Source organism: Nannobrachium achirus (assembly GCF_963921795.1).
Source record: "Nannobrachium achirus genome assembly, chromosome: 22".
Taxonomy (NCBI): domain Eukaryota; kingdom Metazoa; phylum Chordata; class Actinopteri; order Myctophiformes; family Myctophidae; genus Nannobrachium; species Nannobrachium achirus.
Genome location: NC_137829.1, coordinates 34,153,597 through 34,170,541, shown reverse-complemented (window position 1 = coordinate 34,170,541; position 16,945 = coordinate 34,153,597). Strand labels below are relative to the sequence as shown.

General features: G+C 41.1%; 1 protein-coding gene across 1 annotated transcript in view; it reads right to left on the bottom strand.

Moving 5' to 3' along the window:
- Positions 1–6,222, bottom strand: part of obsl1b (obscurin like cytoskeletal adaptor 1b) — a gene marked incomplete at both ends in the record, with an annotated part of 83,255 nt that extends 77,033 nt beyond the window's left edge. Inside the window, one exon of the mRNA XM_080753464.1 lies at positions 5,208–6,222. Within this exon, the coding sequence (XP_080609590.1) occupies positions 5,208–6,222 (1,015 nt within the window). The remainder of the gene's footprint in view (positions 1–5,207) is intronic.
- Positions 6,223–16,945: the final 10,723 nt, after the last annotated feature.

Below are 16,945 nucleotides of genomic sequence, written 5' to 3'. Positions count from 1 at the left end.
CTGTGTGGCAAATGCTTTATTGAGCAAGGTACCTTAGCACATCAATTTGTTCAATGCCATAAGTTGCAAAACTTTTGGAACCAAATTTTTGACTTTCTTGGGAAAGCTTATGAGAGGGAACTCCCTCCTGCTCCGTTAACTGCGCTCTTCGGGGTGCTGGAGCCAGGGTGGGCCCAAAACAACCGGGAGAATCAAGTTGTTAGGCTCTCTACATTGCTCGCCAGGAAATTAATCCTTCAAGCCTGGAAATCAGTTAAACCCCCATCCATTGACATGTGGATAAAGGAACTAGGCGGAGTCCTGCACCTGGAGAGAGTAAGATTTGTCCTCACAGATAGGGAGCCCCAGTTCCAAAAAATATGGTCACCTATCCTGCGCCTTCTAGAGTCCCTGAAAAGAGCAGACAGTGCTTAGTCGCCCCCTAGGGTCACCTGCTAACTTTTACTGATCAAGTACAACGTGTGATTACTCTGTATGCTGTTCGCCTATCTCCGGGGACGCGTGCCGCCATCAGCCATTTGTTTGTTTGTTTGTTTGTTTGATTGTTGTTTGTCTTGTTTATTTTTTTCCTTTCTTGTTTGTTTTGTCATTATTGCTGTAGTATTATTTATGTTTTAACTGTCAATTTTGTTTTATTGTTTATATATGTATATTCGACTTTTGTATTGGTATATGGTTTTTTCTACTTTGTCATATGGTCCAACCTGTTTTTGTCATGATGTTTTCTCTCCATAGTTGCTATGGACGATATGTCTTTAAAAATGAAAAATACTAATAAACAGATGTTAAAAAAAAAAAAAAAATAGCAAAACAAAAATTACACTATTTTTGTTAATGCTTGTTTTTGAAAAATGTTAAATAGATTTTTATCTTCTGAAAATTTCTTATTTCAATTCTTAAACTGTAATCTCATAAAAATACAAAATAAAGCGAAAATTGCCAATCTACAAGATCAAAGCGGTCACGTTATGAGATTGTAGAGCTGCTATTTTCAGTCATATTCTTTTGAAAATATGTGGTCACCAATAGTTAGTAATCTTGGTACTCATATGTTTTGGGGCGACCAGGGGTGGCGCACCAAATTCCGGGCCCTAGGTACATTGGTACAAGGATTCACGGCGAGCCCAACATGAATGTTCTTCATAGGGGGAGGGGTTTTAACCCATTTAGACTGGGAACGCATTATTATGTGCTTTAGCTATTGAAAAGTAGCAGATATACAAGCTCACAGCGAGGCACCGAGTGCCGCACTGCGAGCTTTTAGATCTGCTATTTTTGAAAAATCTTGAAGATTTGTGCAATTCTTTGAATATTTTGACACGATTCTATAAGTGTCTTCTAAATCCTTCTAAGGTTTTTTGAAAACGTTTCTATGTCAGTGGTGCTCAAACCTTTTCATGTGATGGAGCCCCAAAATGATATGTATTTGGCCACGGAACCCCATCTCAAAATATTTAGTTCCAGGGACCCCCCAGAAGCAAACTTTTAGTTACAAATGTTCACTTGAAAAACACATATATTCAACGATTTGCACTCATTTTCAGGACTTTTCAAAAATAGCAGATCTACAAGCTCGCAGCGCGGCACTCGGTGCCACACTGTCAGCTTGTATATCTGCTATTTTTCAATAGCTAAAGTATAAAATAATGAAGGCCCCTCCACCTTGGGCCCTAGTAACTCAATCCCACGTTTCCCCCCCTTATGACACCCCTGGCTCCCAGGCCACCCATCTCTACATGTAGAAGTGTCACTGAGCATGACACTTAACCCCAAACTTAACCCCAAACATCTTAATGCATGAGGGGACCGCCATTTTTATTATTGTCCCTTTTTTTATCCTAATGTTGAACAAGAAATGTATGAAATTACTGTTTTCTTTTTTTTTTGTTCTTTCATTTTATTTTATTTACATATCTACTGCATCTACTGTCGTCTGTCATTCAATGTTATATGAGATACTTAAATGGTTTCCTGTGGAAATAAGCTTAGTCTTTTCTAGGATCTCCTTTTAGTAGACCTTGTACCAGTGAACTGTACCGTCATGAAACTGTACCTTTTCCTATGCAAACCTCTAATAAAGTCTTCAATCAATCAATCAATCAATCAATCAATCAATCAATGAAAATAAAAACGTCACAGTCTGAGGTGCTGGCTACACGAGTATGGATCTTTTTCTATACGCAATTGTTTGTGTGTGTTTGGTGCTTTCAGCCACGCGCAAACACTGATTTCGGCCGCTAAAACTGATCTTTTTGTAAACGGACAAATAAGTGAAGATTTACCAAAATATCCGATTCAGTGGATCTGTGTAGACACGCAAAACGGAGACCTGTGAAAACTATGACATGTGTGTGCGTGAGTGCATGTGTGTGAGAGAGAGAGAGACACACACAGACACACACACACACACACACACACACACACACACACACACACACACACACACACACACACACACACACACAACCAAGCATGCACTCACGCTTGTTCTTCTATGGTATTACATACTGTATCGCCAACCTAGATATTGTCGTGACTCGTGTGGAACTGGATATTTGTCTCCGCCAGGCCAAAAGGCATGGCAAGAGTATGTTTTTCGCCCCTCTCCGTCCGTCTGTCCGTGTGTGTGCCCGTGTGTCCATCCGTCTGTTACCAGCTAATCTCCGGCACCGTTGGCCCGGTCGCGGCCAAACTGTGCACACACACTCCCTGGATGCCAATTCAGAACCTCTGCCCCACATTTCTCACATGGGCCTGTTCTAGCGCATTTTTGGAACACAGTTTTGGAACACAATGCCTCAAATCATGCATGCAGTGTCCGATTGCAGTGAAAGGCCTAAGATTGGCGAAGAAGACATGGCACCCTTCTCACATTGGCCTATTATAGCGCCACCAGGAGGCCACAATAACCTACCTGACCTGGCGGAGACCTGTGCTTGGAAGAGCATTGCTTCTAGTTTTCTATACAGATATACGAAAATGTGCGTTTAGGAAAAGATCCATTCTTGTATAGCCAGGGCCTGAGAATGATTGTCTGAGGTGTACCCAAAATTCTCAATAGACATGAAATTGACCAAGAAGTGTTTTATAGTTAAATCACCACTATGTCACTTTTTCTTAATGAATAAAATGTAATTTTGTCCAATCTGTATGGTAGAGTAATACAATAGAAGTTATACAATTGGGGACATTCCCCCTTATCGGCGGCCCTGATTGGGGTGGTTGTATTTTGTCTCCCTGCTCAAAGGTCACACAGGATCACAAATTTTGACCTGCTGGTCAAGATTACATTTATCCCCTGAGCAAGCGGGCAGGCTCTATTAGCTCAATGGTAAAAATGTCAGCACTTGCACAGGAAACCAAGTTCAAATCCGGGGTAGTGCAGCTTTAAATTGATAGTTTACCTCCAAAATGACTTTTTTCCTATCGATTACTCACCCCAAAGAGACTAATATTTTTTTTTAGTTTTTGTCAGATGGAGACACAAATAAAGGTACATTTATTATACGATAATCAAATTATTGTCTTAGGAATGCGACAAAAACAAAAAAATATATATATATATATATTATTGAACTGAAGTCTCCATGGGGTGAGTAATCATGTGGTAGTAATACCAATGAAGCAACAAGATTTATATTTGCAGCTCACAAGTGGTTCATTTAGCTGGGATATGAAAAGATCATTATAGCCTCTTTCACAAGTAACGGTGCAAGTGTTGGCTAGGAATAAAAACTATTTGTAAGTGACTAATTTCTTTGGAAAATTTCACAATGTCAATACAGCTAACAGCTATGCATTGATATTAAAAAGAAAATTATGTTTGTAATTTGTACTTTTGAATAATTTGTACTTTTGAATAGTGATCTACTTTATGCTGCACAAATATGACTGGGCAACTTTCACTTCTATAATTTGACTCAAGTACTATTGAGTAATTTGTCCACCACTACTACTTGGCTATGTCTTTATTCTGTTAACACATTTCTTTTTTATGAAATGAGCAAACATTTATTTTTAAATTCATAGTTGTTTGTATATGGTCCCTGTCCTCCATATACAGAATATACTGTACTGTGTTTATTTCCAGTAGACAATTTCTGACTGATACAATACTTGCTATCAATGCATTTGGACTTTTCCCTGGGCCATGTGAGAAATCTGATCCCATCCCCCAGAGACTTCGATGTACGCCCCTAGACCTTTCACAAGCTAAGTGACTTCACAGACTTTGGTACGGCCACAGAAATGCACCTCAAGCTGAAAAACTTGGCTTAGCCAGATAGTTGGATATTATATGAGGTCAAATTTCAGATAATTAAGATGTTAATCGTCCTGGGGGGACTGGGGATTGGATTGCTTTTGACTTAGCAGATGGTTGCTTATTACAACATCTAATTGGCTTGTTAGCATGCCATTTTTTATACTAATGCTATTGACTGAAATATTTGATTTGGCATTTGTATGCAATGACATCCATTATTGTATGACAATGGTTGACAGATAGATTGCTGTAGGGGACATAGGGTTTAATGTGGTGGGATGAATGATCATTTTGTTGATAACAGGTTGATAAAATATGAAACAAGATTAGGTCAAAACCTACTATATGGCTGGACCACAGTGAGAACATATGATTCATGTTTATTTTATTGTCTTATCTTCAACATTTTCAATTACTATTTTTTGCCGTGTATGACCTGTTGCAGTAGATATATTTGCTATATGATGTTAAAATGTAATCAGAATATGAAAGATCGAGTTCTTTCAGCGCAAGCTTTTTTGATTCCATATACTGGCGGCTAGTTCGTTGTTAGGCTAACCAACTTCATCTCAGTGATTGTCTCAGTCAGTCAGTCAGCCAGGAATCCACAAGGCCAGCAAAAAAATAATAATAATAATAATAATTGCATTGTAACCATGAGAAACCATGTGATAACAAAATCTAAATCACAACTGAATTCCCTGTCATAAGATAAGACTAAAGGCCCTTTCCCACTGGGCTCTCCCATGTGTGTGCCTCAACTGTTTAACCATAATCACAATACAGCCATTTGGCTCTTAAAATGGCCACTGTGTGAATACAGTCTATTTCAGTTGTCTTTTATAGATCCTCTGGAGTGCACTGCAACCTTAGTATTCTATTTCTTTTACGCTCAAATATTCTGTTAAATCCATTAGAATGCCAGAGAAGCCTGTGCACTTACCCTTCACAGAGAGGTGTACAGCACTGAGCGTCTGTCCCGCAGTATTGGAAGCAGCACACACATACACTCCATTGTCTTTCTGTTTACAGTACAGTACTTTTAGTGTGAAGTAGCCTTCCCTGTCCTCATATAACAAATAACGCCTTCCAGACAGAATCAGCCTGCCGTCTTTCCTCCAAATGATTTCGGGTTTGGGCTTCCCTGTCACAAAGCAGCGGAATTTAGCGTGCTTGCCCTCTGTTACCGCGAACATCTTTACTTTTGTCGATTTGGTCACGGTGTCTTCCTTGAGGCGATTTAACATCTGCCTGCCGCTCCTCTGTTTGGCCTGGTGGGCCTTCCAGTGGCCGTTTGTGTAACCATTACGGTTCCCCTCGTCCTCGTGTCCCGGGCCTGCGTCTACAAGCAACACGGCCCCTGCCAGCCCTTCCCCAAATTCATTCCTGGCTTTGCATGTGTACACCCCACCGTCAGGTGCGCGGGTCTTGAAGATCTTGAGCTGGAACCATCCCCCGTCCTGGTAGCTTACGCTGAAATGTGTGCTCTCAAAAATCTCATTCAGTTTTCTACCATCCTTTTCCCAGACAACCTCGGGCCGCGGGTTTCCCCACAGCTTGCACGAGAAGACGGCATCTTCCCCACGGCCAACGCGGGTAGAGAGGGGCTTGATGAGGAACCGGGGCTTATTCTCCTCCCGTAGTTCCAACTCCTGCGCCTCGCCTTCCACCTTCAGCGTGGCTGCTGCGTAGGTTTCCCCGATACTGTTCTTGGCTTTGCAAATGTACTGACCACTGTCCTCGGTTGTCACAGATGAAATGATGAGATTGTAAACATTTCCGTCCTCAAAGACTCTGTACTGTCCCTGGGGATCAATCTTTTCATTGTTCCGCTCCCATATGACAGTGGGCCTCGGATCTCCACCGATCTGACACTTGAGGACTGCGTCGGTGCTGCTCTGCACCACCACGGTTCGCGGATAGGCCAGGAAACGTGGCGCCCCGCCGAACACATCCATCTCTGCTTCTTTGCCAGCCTCACCTCACCCTTAGGCAGGCCAGGAGGAGCAGAGTCAGTCACTCTCAAACACTGGGGCAAGGCCGTCAATGTTCTGTACTGTGCAACGTCCTAAACAAAGGAAACAATAGATAAATGTCAATACAACAATCGGCTTAGATCTTTCATCTGATCTGAAAGTACAAAAGAGTATTAAAAGCGGACACATAATTTTGTCAAAGCTTTGTATTGCATGTGAAATAACTTTGTTTATTAAATGGCTTGGTTCGTTGAATGCTTGATTATTTTTTTTAAGTTTTTTTTTGGGCTTCTATGTCTTTATTGATAGGACAGTAGACTGACAGGAAATGGAGGGAGAGATGGGGAGTGACACGCGGCAAAGGTCGTCCGGATCTGGAATGTGACAATGCCTAAGTAGTATGCGCCTGGACCAGTAGGCCAGCGGGCGCCCCGAATGCTTGATTCTGATTGGTCAATCACCAAATTCAGCTGTGTGTTATTTTTGAATAATGACCGCCGAACTCGGTGACAGACTAATCAAAGACTCAGAGCACCCATGGCTCATAATCATCTGCATTGCTTGATTTTGTGGGGAAGGGTCATTATTGAGAAATATTCTCCTTCGCGGTGATTGACCCATCATCATCATGTCAAGATTCACCCTGTCTTATTTTGACCTGCTCCCCATTGTTTATCCCTTACATAGGCTACAACACAGATGATTTATGAACATAATTATTCTTTCTATTACGTACATTGCAGTGCTTGATAGCTCTGTGGCCAAACTAATTTCCCCACACAGAAATTAAAATTCCATATTTTCTCTATAGGACATGCCTGGTGGCATAGCCAGTTAGTGCACAGGCCACATGCTCCTTTTGAGTCGGCAGTGGCATCAGTTCAGAAAAAGGTAAGGTATGGCAACATGCAACAGGCATGATACATTTATTTTAAGAAGTGCATTCTATTTTTTTCCCCCAAAATGTCTATGGTTTCTTGGGCTGGATATGGCAGTCTGGAACAGTTAAACTTGACATAATATAGTAAACGTGCCACAATTAACAATAATGCATTGCACCTGTGCAGCTGACCTGCGGAACCTGGGAATATACCATTTTGTCAAGATGGGGAGAATAAAAGTGTGGAGAATATAATTATAATACCTTGTTAAATTTTGCATTTATTTTAATGTAAATTAACAACATAACCAGCACAGATAGACAATGAGACATTCATGGATTTATATTTTAAAGTAACTTGTATTCTCCCCCTGGACCCAGGGTATGGCAGCTGCATACCCCTGCCATACCCAATTGACGCCCCTGTGAGTCGGGTGGACCTGTCTTTGAATCAAACTCCTGTCACATTTGCCCAGCAGCTAAGGGGCCTTTTTTGGGCTCAAGTGGGAATTTTGGTATATTGCTTTTCTTTTTTTATTGGCCTAAAATATTGACTATAGGCTATTCATGAGACCACCTGCTGCCCGGCTGTCAGCATTGAGCAATTTTTTATAGGGGGTATAGTCCAGGCAAACTAGCTTATTTTGGACCCAAGATTTTAAGTAATTGTAACAGTTGTTTCCATCACAGACCATTTCTATTAGTCACCAGAACAACATACTAAAAAAGTCCTAAGAAATCCTTGTTGTGGAAATATGTTTAATTGGCATCGATCCAAAATGGTGAGTCAGGTTCCTCTGAGATTTCACTTGACTCATAATTACATTTTGAGATAAGGAATTCAGATAAAATATATATATATCCCATGATTTTGTAACCCATTTTTCACCCAGTGTCAATTGTCTAATGTAATCCTGGGCCCTTGCCAACCCCACCTTGGGTATACACACTAAAAACGGCTGGGTTGAAAATAACCCGATCTGGGTTGTATTATAACCCACCCCTGGGTAACTATTGGCCCTACCCAACAGTAGTAAATCTTACACAGCAAAATGGGTAGGTCCTTTCTACCCAGCACCGTAGTAAGATATTCTACCACACCCTGGGTAGAATTTTTTACTCACTCTGGGTCAACCACTATTATTTAGTATATATTTTATCCATATGTGGGAAGTATATTTTACTCATCGTAAATGACCATGCTAATATTATTTAACAATAACATAAGATAAAATTTGTTTCAGGTTTTTTTTCTCAGATTATTTGTTCCAAATATCAACATAAAGGTCCATAATAGTAAATTAAGCAACAATGTTGACAAGTTATAATCAGAGAAGTTTAGAGTAGATCAACATAATATCCTCAAATGTATCATGAGTTCTTCTCTTTCAGAACAGCAGGGGGCGGGAGCTCAATCATAAGCTAGCAGCCTAGCAGTTACGGTTAGGGTTTTGCCTCATAAACTGACAAATGAAATTCTGACATATGACAGTCAGCTTGCCAAGGCAGACACATGGATATGATACATTTAGCATTTTTAGCTACCAAAAGCTTAGAAAATATCCCTGAAAACCTAGAGAAATGCTTTTCCCAGCATGCTTTGCATACCAGGTGACCAGCTTAAGTTTAAAACTACCCATACTGAGTAAAACAATTTTACTCAGCAGCTGGGTAATGTATGAGCTGTACAAAACAACCCATTATACATACAAACACCATTATAATAACCCATAATGGGTAAACCATTTTTTACTCAGATTTTGGGTAGATGAATCTACCCAGCAGTTTTTAGTGTGTACTATAGGCACTGATATAATCAATCAATAATCAATATTACAGAACTACAAGATGTTAGATAGTCTAGCAAGCTAGCATTTCACATCAAAGTATTGTAACAGAATGTTTTCACCATACATCATGGTGTCTAGAACAACATACTAAGAAATGCTAGTAGCTGAAATATGTTTGGTGAAAAAGGTTCTGTTACAATTACTTTGAAGTGAAATGCTAGTTTGCTGACTATCTGGTAATAACATCCTGCAGTTCTGTTATATTGATTCAAAAATGGCTCAAATTACTTTTTTTAAAAAATTCTCTATCTGAATTCCTTACCTCAAAATGTATTTGGAAGAAATGAAAACTCGACTCACCATCATTTTATATGGCTTTTTGACAATAATGTGGCGGTCATCGGATTGATGCTAATTAAACATATTTTCACAACTACGATTCCTTACAACTTTTAGCATGTTGTTTTGGTGACTTACAATAATAGAAATAGTCTGTGAAGAAAAAAATCTGTTACAATTACTACAAAGGTCCAAAATAATGTATATAGACAATATTTTAGGCCAAATAAAAAAAACATATATATATATATATATAAGGGCTGGGATGCGATTAAAAAAATTAATTGAATTATTTACAGGCTTTGTAATTAATTAATCACAATTAATCGCATTTTAATCACATTTTGTTTTACGAGTGAATCAACGAGTGAGTTTTTTTAATTTAAATTTCGCATCCACTGGGCCAAGCAAAGCGCTCTGATCGGCTACTTCTCCCTTTGCGTTTGTTGTCTCTTCTTAGTGGTGCATCGCTATGATCGGTATGCCCGAAACTGAAGGTTCTGTGGTGCAAAATCAAGTGCGATTAAAATGCGTTATTTTTTTTAATCGCGTTAATTTTCTGTAATTAATTAATCACAATTAATCAGTTAAAGTCCCATCCCTAATATATATATATATATATATATATATATATCATTTTTATATTAACCACTTGAACCCTAGTGTCCATATTATGAGAACTTTAGCCAAAAATAGCCGATCTACAAGCTCACAGCGCCTCGCACTGCGAGGCGTTGTGAGCTTGTAGATCGGCTACACCAAAGAGGTTTGGTGTAGAGGGTCAAAAGAGCAGACTAAGTACAGAGGGAAAGGTCAAGTTTATTAAGTATTGACGGTTAAGTGGTTAAATATCTGACAACACAAGTTGACATGAACCCAAAATACACTGATGATTGTGCTGTCAAACAATAAACTATATGGTATCTATGGGTTGTGGGGGTCCCTGCTTCATCTCTCTCTCGACTAAGGGGTCCTTGGCCTGAAAACATTGAAGACCCCTGCTATATAGCAAATATCCCACCCCATCTCAGCGGCTTCCAGAGTGCAAATGGACACGGTATGGTTATTACTTGTAATTGAATTAGCAGTGCAGCCTGCGTGCGAGAGAGCCACACTGGCTAGATGTGGACTGGAGGGCATGGTCCTATTGCAACAGCAGCCACACAACCCATAGCCAACACAGCTGGTGCTGTATTTCAATGGGAAAGAGCTTAATATAGTATGCCCTAAATAAAGACCTGCGAGGGAGTGTGTGTGTGTGTGTCAGGTATCACAAAGAACGCCCCGAAACCCGCGTGCTCACACAAACACACAGACCAGAACTAACAGCATGCCCACCCAAGAGACCTTGCAGTCAAAATATGCTACGCCTCCCTCACACCCTTTGTTGGCAGCCCTGGTATAGCATTCCATCTTAAAATGTCAGCGTTAAAATTGGTTTTCTCCTGTTGGTTTTGATTCCCAAATAAAGAGCAGTTGGAGCCGTCATGCCTTATTCAGAGTTCCCAGCACTATGCAAAGTTCCCAGCACTATGCTCTATTTTGCATTTGGGTTGTAATTATATTAGCATTTTGCTAAGACACAGCTCCTCGTGATTTGGTCCACATTGTTTTATTGGTTCGCTTCTCATATTTGGCTGCAGCAGCTAAAGTGTTGCCACCACGCCAGAAGTCATCCATCAGGCTAGTTTATGTATTTTGGGACAGCTCGCATGCAGTGATGAATTTCAGTCCCCTCTGGTGAGAAGTGGTCTCAATAAATATAATAAGGGTTGAATGTGTTTTTCAACCGGTCTTGTCCATCACCTGCAATGGCTTTGGGATTCTTCTTTTTGTTGTCAACACCCCCTTGTTTGTCTCCTAGCTGCTGATTTACATCACAGAATGATAAACTGCAGTTTTGTTAATAATATATTCAAATAAATGACAACCGTTATGTCATTATCCCCCTAAAGAAACAAGCTCCTTTGATGAGCTATATGCCAACTCATATACCAAAAGCCTGAGATGTGTCACTCCCACTGTGCTGTGCAATGTTGATGAAAAAGTAAGGACCACTTTGAAATGAAATGATTCTAGAGTTAGGTATATCTTTTTAAAATTATTTTAATAACTTATAAAGCATTACATGGTTTGGCCCCAATCTACATCTCAGAACTACTACACACAAAACCAAATGTTAGATCTCTTAGGTCCTCGAACAAAGGCCTCCTGGACATCCCCTCATCCAATCTTAAAACCAAGGGTGACAGAGCTTTTGCAGTTGTTGCTCCTACATTATGGAACAACCTCCCACTGCTTATAAAAAATGCTGAGTCAGTCGATTGTTTTAAAAACTTGCTTAAAACTCACTTGTTTCGAATGTATTTTACTTGTTGAAGCTGTATTTTTCTCATGCGCCCTTGTTGTATATTGTTTTAAGTGATTGCTTACATTGTTTGTATACTGCTTGTTCTTATTGTTTCTTATTGCTTGTTTTTAATGCTGTTTACTGTACAGCACCTTGTAACATTGTTTTGAAAGGTGCTTTATAAATAAAATTTACTTACTTACTTACTTACTTTTACAATCGTACATTTTTTGTATTTTATTTTGTGTTTTTCAGTGAAGCCCTTTGCAATCTATTGTGTTTCTAACATTATATTATATTGAGTATGTTCACTGTTGCACTAAAGTTTGTTATGGGTTCTACTGTAAATATCAGAGCAATGTTCATTGTTACTGAAATAAATTGCATTGGGTTGGCTTTATAACAATAAAATAAACTCAAACAGGCATTTCTCACTCGCCAGTCGGTTATAAGATATCAGTCACATTTTAGAGTTAAGTTAAGATTCACACAGCCATACATTTTATCAAATTGTTTTGGACAATGCGCTGAAAGTGGCTGGAATATTCCCCCTGGAGGTTTAAAGCGAGGAGATTAACCCCTGTGTTTACTCATCTGGTTTAATTGGAATGACCCCTGACCCCTGTGAAACTGTGCAGCATACCCCTCACATGACCTACCTCGCTTCAGTACCCAGGAACCAACGTCAACATACATTCCGCACTCGCAATCTCCCCTCGAGCTAAGGAGCCAAAGTCACCGTCTCCAAAGAGTAATGTCCCGGCCAAGTCACTTTCAGACATCAACCAAACACTCTCCTCAACGGTCCCGAGTGCTTTGTCCATACATCTTGACACAGTCGGGTCAGTCAACTGGTAATAGGAAGAAAATAAAAAACACTTTCTGCTTCCAGCTTCCTTGTTTAACAACTTTACAGTGGTTCCCCAAACTCCGTGGCGCTCAGTCCCTCAGACACCCCAAGTGTCATTGTTCATGGAAGACCGTTAAATGCTTTTGCAGCTGCTGCTGTCCCCTAAAAATACTGGCAGCCTCGATGACAGCAGTAGAGATAAGTCGGGCGCTTCCATTCACTTGCTAGCATGGGCTAAAGATAGTTCTAGATGCCCGGCCCAGGGCAGCCTGCTTAGCTTACTTGAGACCTTCCAATAAAAAGCTAAGGAGAAGAGCAAGCTTCTGGTCTAAACATCTTTAAAACCATCCTCAACTAATCCCCTCTGTTTTTGAGCGGTGGTTACACCGTCTCCTATACGTGGCCGTGTGTGTATGCGTGCGTGTGTGTGTGTGTGCGTGTGTGTCTGTATGTAGCCTGCAGGCCTGCAGTACCTTTTATGACCACACATGTTAAGGGAGGGGCGCTGTTGTTCAGGCCAGGCCAGACCAGGCACACACACACACACACACACACGCACGCACACACACACAGGGGGGAAGGGGGGGGGGGTAAACCACCGCTCAGTTCACACGGGTGTGATTTTTTGTATTCAGAAGTACCGTGATCTTCAGTACTGACATAAGTAAACCGGGGGTTGATAACACTTATGAATATGCTAAAATTGTCACGCTGGATAGATTAGATTTTCTCAAAGGTGGATCAACTGGGAAAAGGCCACCACGAGACTATGGTTTTGAATTCTCCGCTGTGCCTCTGGCTTGGCCGGGCTCTCCAACAAACACAGTTGCCTGTGTTTCAAGTTTGAGAGGCCGGTCGGGGAGGATCTCTGTTGTTGCACTAGCGAATCCTCCAGATTGGTCAGCAAGGAGCTAGGTTGTATAGCTATTCAAAGGATATGTATTGGGATGAGAAAACATATGTTTAAATTGCCAAAGCAAGTGTCAAAATATAATAAAAACAGTTGAAAATGGGGGAAAGCTTTTTGAAACAAATAGCAGCAAACCTTTGCAGTCACTTTGGGACAAATAGCAGCATTTCTTTCTCAAATCAATTTAAATAGTATTTATTTTAAAAAAAAACTCTTTAAAATGTGTATAAAGGTAGCAGCTCTGTTTATATGTGCAGTAGGCCTATAGGTCTAATCACCTTATTCCTGGCCACTCCCAGGAAGTAGGGCGAAACACCTGGGCTGTGCGAAACACCTGAGAAAGTGGTAAACAGGAACTCAATGATGTTGGGCTCTGGGTGAACCTGTGTTGCCATGTCTGCTTATAAGCAATATTTATTTTCTCAATATTTATTTTAAAATAGCAGATCTACAAGCTCACAATGTGTTGCAATGTGACACATTGTGAGCTTGCTGATCTGCCATTTTCAAATAGCCGATGTAAAGTAGTAAAACTGAGCATAGTTGCTTCTGTTGGGCTTATTTTTTATAGACCTGGCTGCTTGTTTCTTTGGCAAAATCTGGTAACACACGATTCTCTGTTCACTTCCTTATTAGGGAGGAAGTGAAAAGATGTTGAATGAAGCAGCACCAAAGAGGGCGATAGCAAGAGGGCGGATTAGACCCGTACTTCCCGTTTCTGCATGACGTAGGTGGATACCTTTTTAGGAGGGCGGAAGCATGTTTGGAGTCTATTCATTTACAATGAGAGAGCTAACGTGAACACAGAGCAAAATAATAGTTCAGAAGCTATGGTCACTGAACTAAATATTGGACCCGATCATCACAAGCCTCATAATATTAACACACACTCTAATCTATAGCACCAGTAAACAGGACGTGCGCGAGATTTGCGAGTTGAGCTATCTTCATAAATTAAATATCTTTGGCAGCACACAAAGGAAAAACTCAATGGCGGCACCCTGGAGAGGACCAGGAATAAGGTGAACAGGTCTACTTTATAGTACAGATAGTGAAGGACACTTAAAGGTTCCATTGGCTAGCCATCTTTTAACGCAACAGTTCACAAATCTTGCTGCTGTGTTCACACATTGTTGTATTTCTCCCAGTATTGTAGGTATACACATTTTTTGTCGTTGGTCATGTTTTCAAACTCACTTTGGTTGTGTGTAGTACAGAATGTGTCTCTGATGTCTTGGTGTAGCTCTGTTCCCACCACATTTTGTGTGCAGTGGTAGCATAGTCTGTCTTCCCTTGAGAGCGGGGTCTGTCTGTGGCAGCTTTCTCTATTGCAAGGCTGTGTTCCCAAGTTTTGCGTCATTCACCGTGCCCTGGCTGCCAATCTTTATATTGTCTTTTAAGTGCTAGATTCCATCTTGCTTTGGTTTTGGGATATCTCTTTCATAGCATATCGTATTTTTCCAAATAGTAGCCCGGGCGTTTGATTTACAAAATCAATTTGAACACCCGGTGGTTAATTGGTGCCCGGCTATTAGCGATTTAAGTCCATTTGAATGACAGGCGATTCGCACAGCGGTGTCATGTCAGACCCCCAGTGGGTATTTGGTGCCTGGTGGCTATTTGCCTCTGAGATATTATTTGGAAATATACAGTATTTACTATTTAACATTTATTTTTAAGTCATATTATTGATGTATTGACTATTAATTAAGAAATATTACACTCAAGGGTGTGGGTTAACGTGATTATTGTACCGCCTGCATTGCCGCAGGCACAAGCCCGAAGGGAGAGTGCCCGTAGGCAGCACAGAAGGTACAATAATCACTTAACCCACTAGCCTGGCAAGGGAACCTCATTCTGTGCATTCACTCACTTGTTCCTTCCCACAATATGAGTCTGGACTTTGGTCTATAGGCAGCTTGAAAAGTGGGCGAGAGTACTTGCATTGACAGACAAACTCCTCTAACCAATCAGCGTAGCAAAACATCTGTCATCACAGTGCAGCCAGTCTAGCCATCAAATCCCTACATTCGAGCAACCAACATTCCAATGGTGAGACACACTTGACACACTTCAAACTGTATCTACATTTACAATATCTGACAACACCTCTCATAAACACACACACCGGGACAGACTAACCTGGACGCTTTGCGCTGTCAACATTTCATGTTTTCAAAATGCATATTTACCGTACAGTTTGTGTTTGTATGGTTATTTCGCAATACCTATTGCGCAATCCTCTGTAGACCAATGTGTCATTATCATCACCAAGTTCTCAGGTTACAAGAGGGAAGGGGGGGGTCAGCTGCACAGGGGGAGAGAGAGAGAGAGAGAGAGAGAGAGAGAGAGAGAGAGAGAGAGAGAGGGGGGGGGGGGGGTACGGTACAATACGGTAAGATACAGTCGGGTACAGTACGGTACATTCGGGTACAGTACAGTACGGTACAGTAGAGTACAGCAAAGTACAGTACAATACGGTACAGTCGGGTACAGTAGAGTACAGAAAAGTACAGTACAATACGGTACAGTCGGGTACAGTAGAGTACAGTAAAGTACAGTACAATACGGTACAGTCGGGTACAGTAGAGTACAGAAAAGTACAGTACAATACGGTACAGTCGGGTACAGTAGAGTACAGTAAAGTACAGCACAGTACGGTACAGTCGGGTACAGTCGGGTACAGTAGAGTACAGCAAAGTACAGCACAGTACGGTACAGCAAAGTACAGCACAGTACGGTACAGTCGGGTACAGTAGAGTACAGCAAAGTACAGTACAATACGGTACAGTCGGGTACAGTAGAGTACAGCAAAGTACAGTGCAATATGGTACAGTCGGGTACAGTAGAGTACAGCAAAGTACAGTACAATACGGTACAGTCGGGTACAGTAGAGTACAGTAAAGTACAGCACAGTACGGTACAGTCGGGTACAGTAGAGTACAGCAAAGTACAGCACAGTACGGTACAGTCGGGTACAGTAGAGTACAGCAAAGTACAGCACAATACGGTACAGTCGGGTACAGTAGAGTACAGCAAAGTACAGTACAGTACGGTACAGTCGGGTACAGTAGAGTACAGCAAAGTACAGTACAGTACGTTACAGTCGGGTACAGTAGAGTACAGTAAAGTACAGTACAGTACGGTACAGTCGGGTACAGTAGAGTACAGCAAAGTACAGTACAATACGGTACAGTCGGGTACAGTAGAGTACAGCAAAGTACAGTACAGTACGGTACAGTCGGGTACAGTAGAGTACAGCAAAGTACAGTACAGTATGGTACAGTCGGGTACAGTAGTACAGCAAAGTACAGTACAGTACGGTACAGTCGGGTACAGTAGAGTACAGTAAAGTACAGTACAGTACGGTACAGTCGGGTACAGTAGAGTACAGTAAAGTACAGTACAGTACAGTAAGTGGATGGATGGATGTGGATGGATGGATGGATGGATGGATGTGGATATGTGGATGGATGGATGGATGGATGGATGTGGATGGATGGATGGATGGATGGATGGATGTGGATGGATGCATGGATGGATGCATGGATGTGGATGGATGCATGGATGGATGCATGGATGTGGA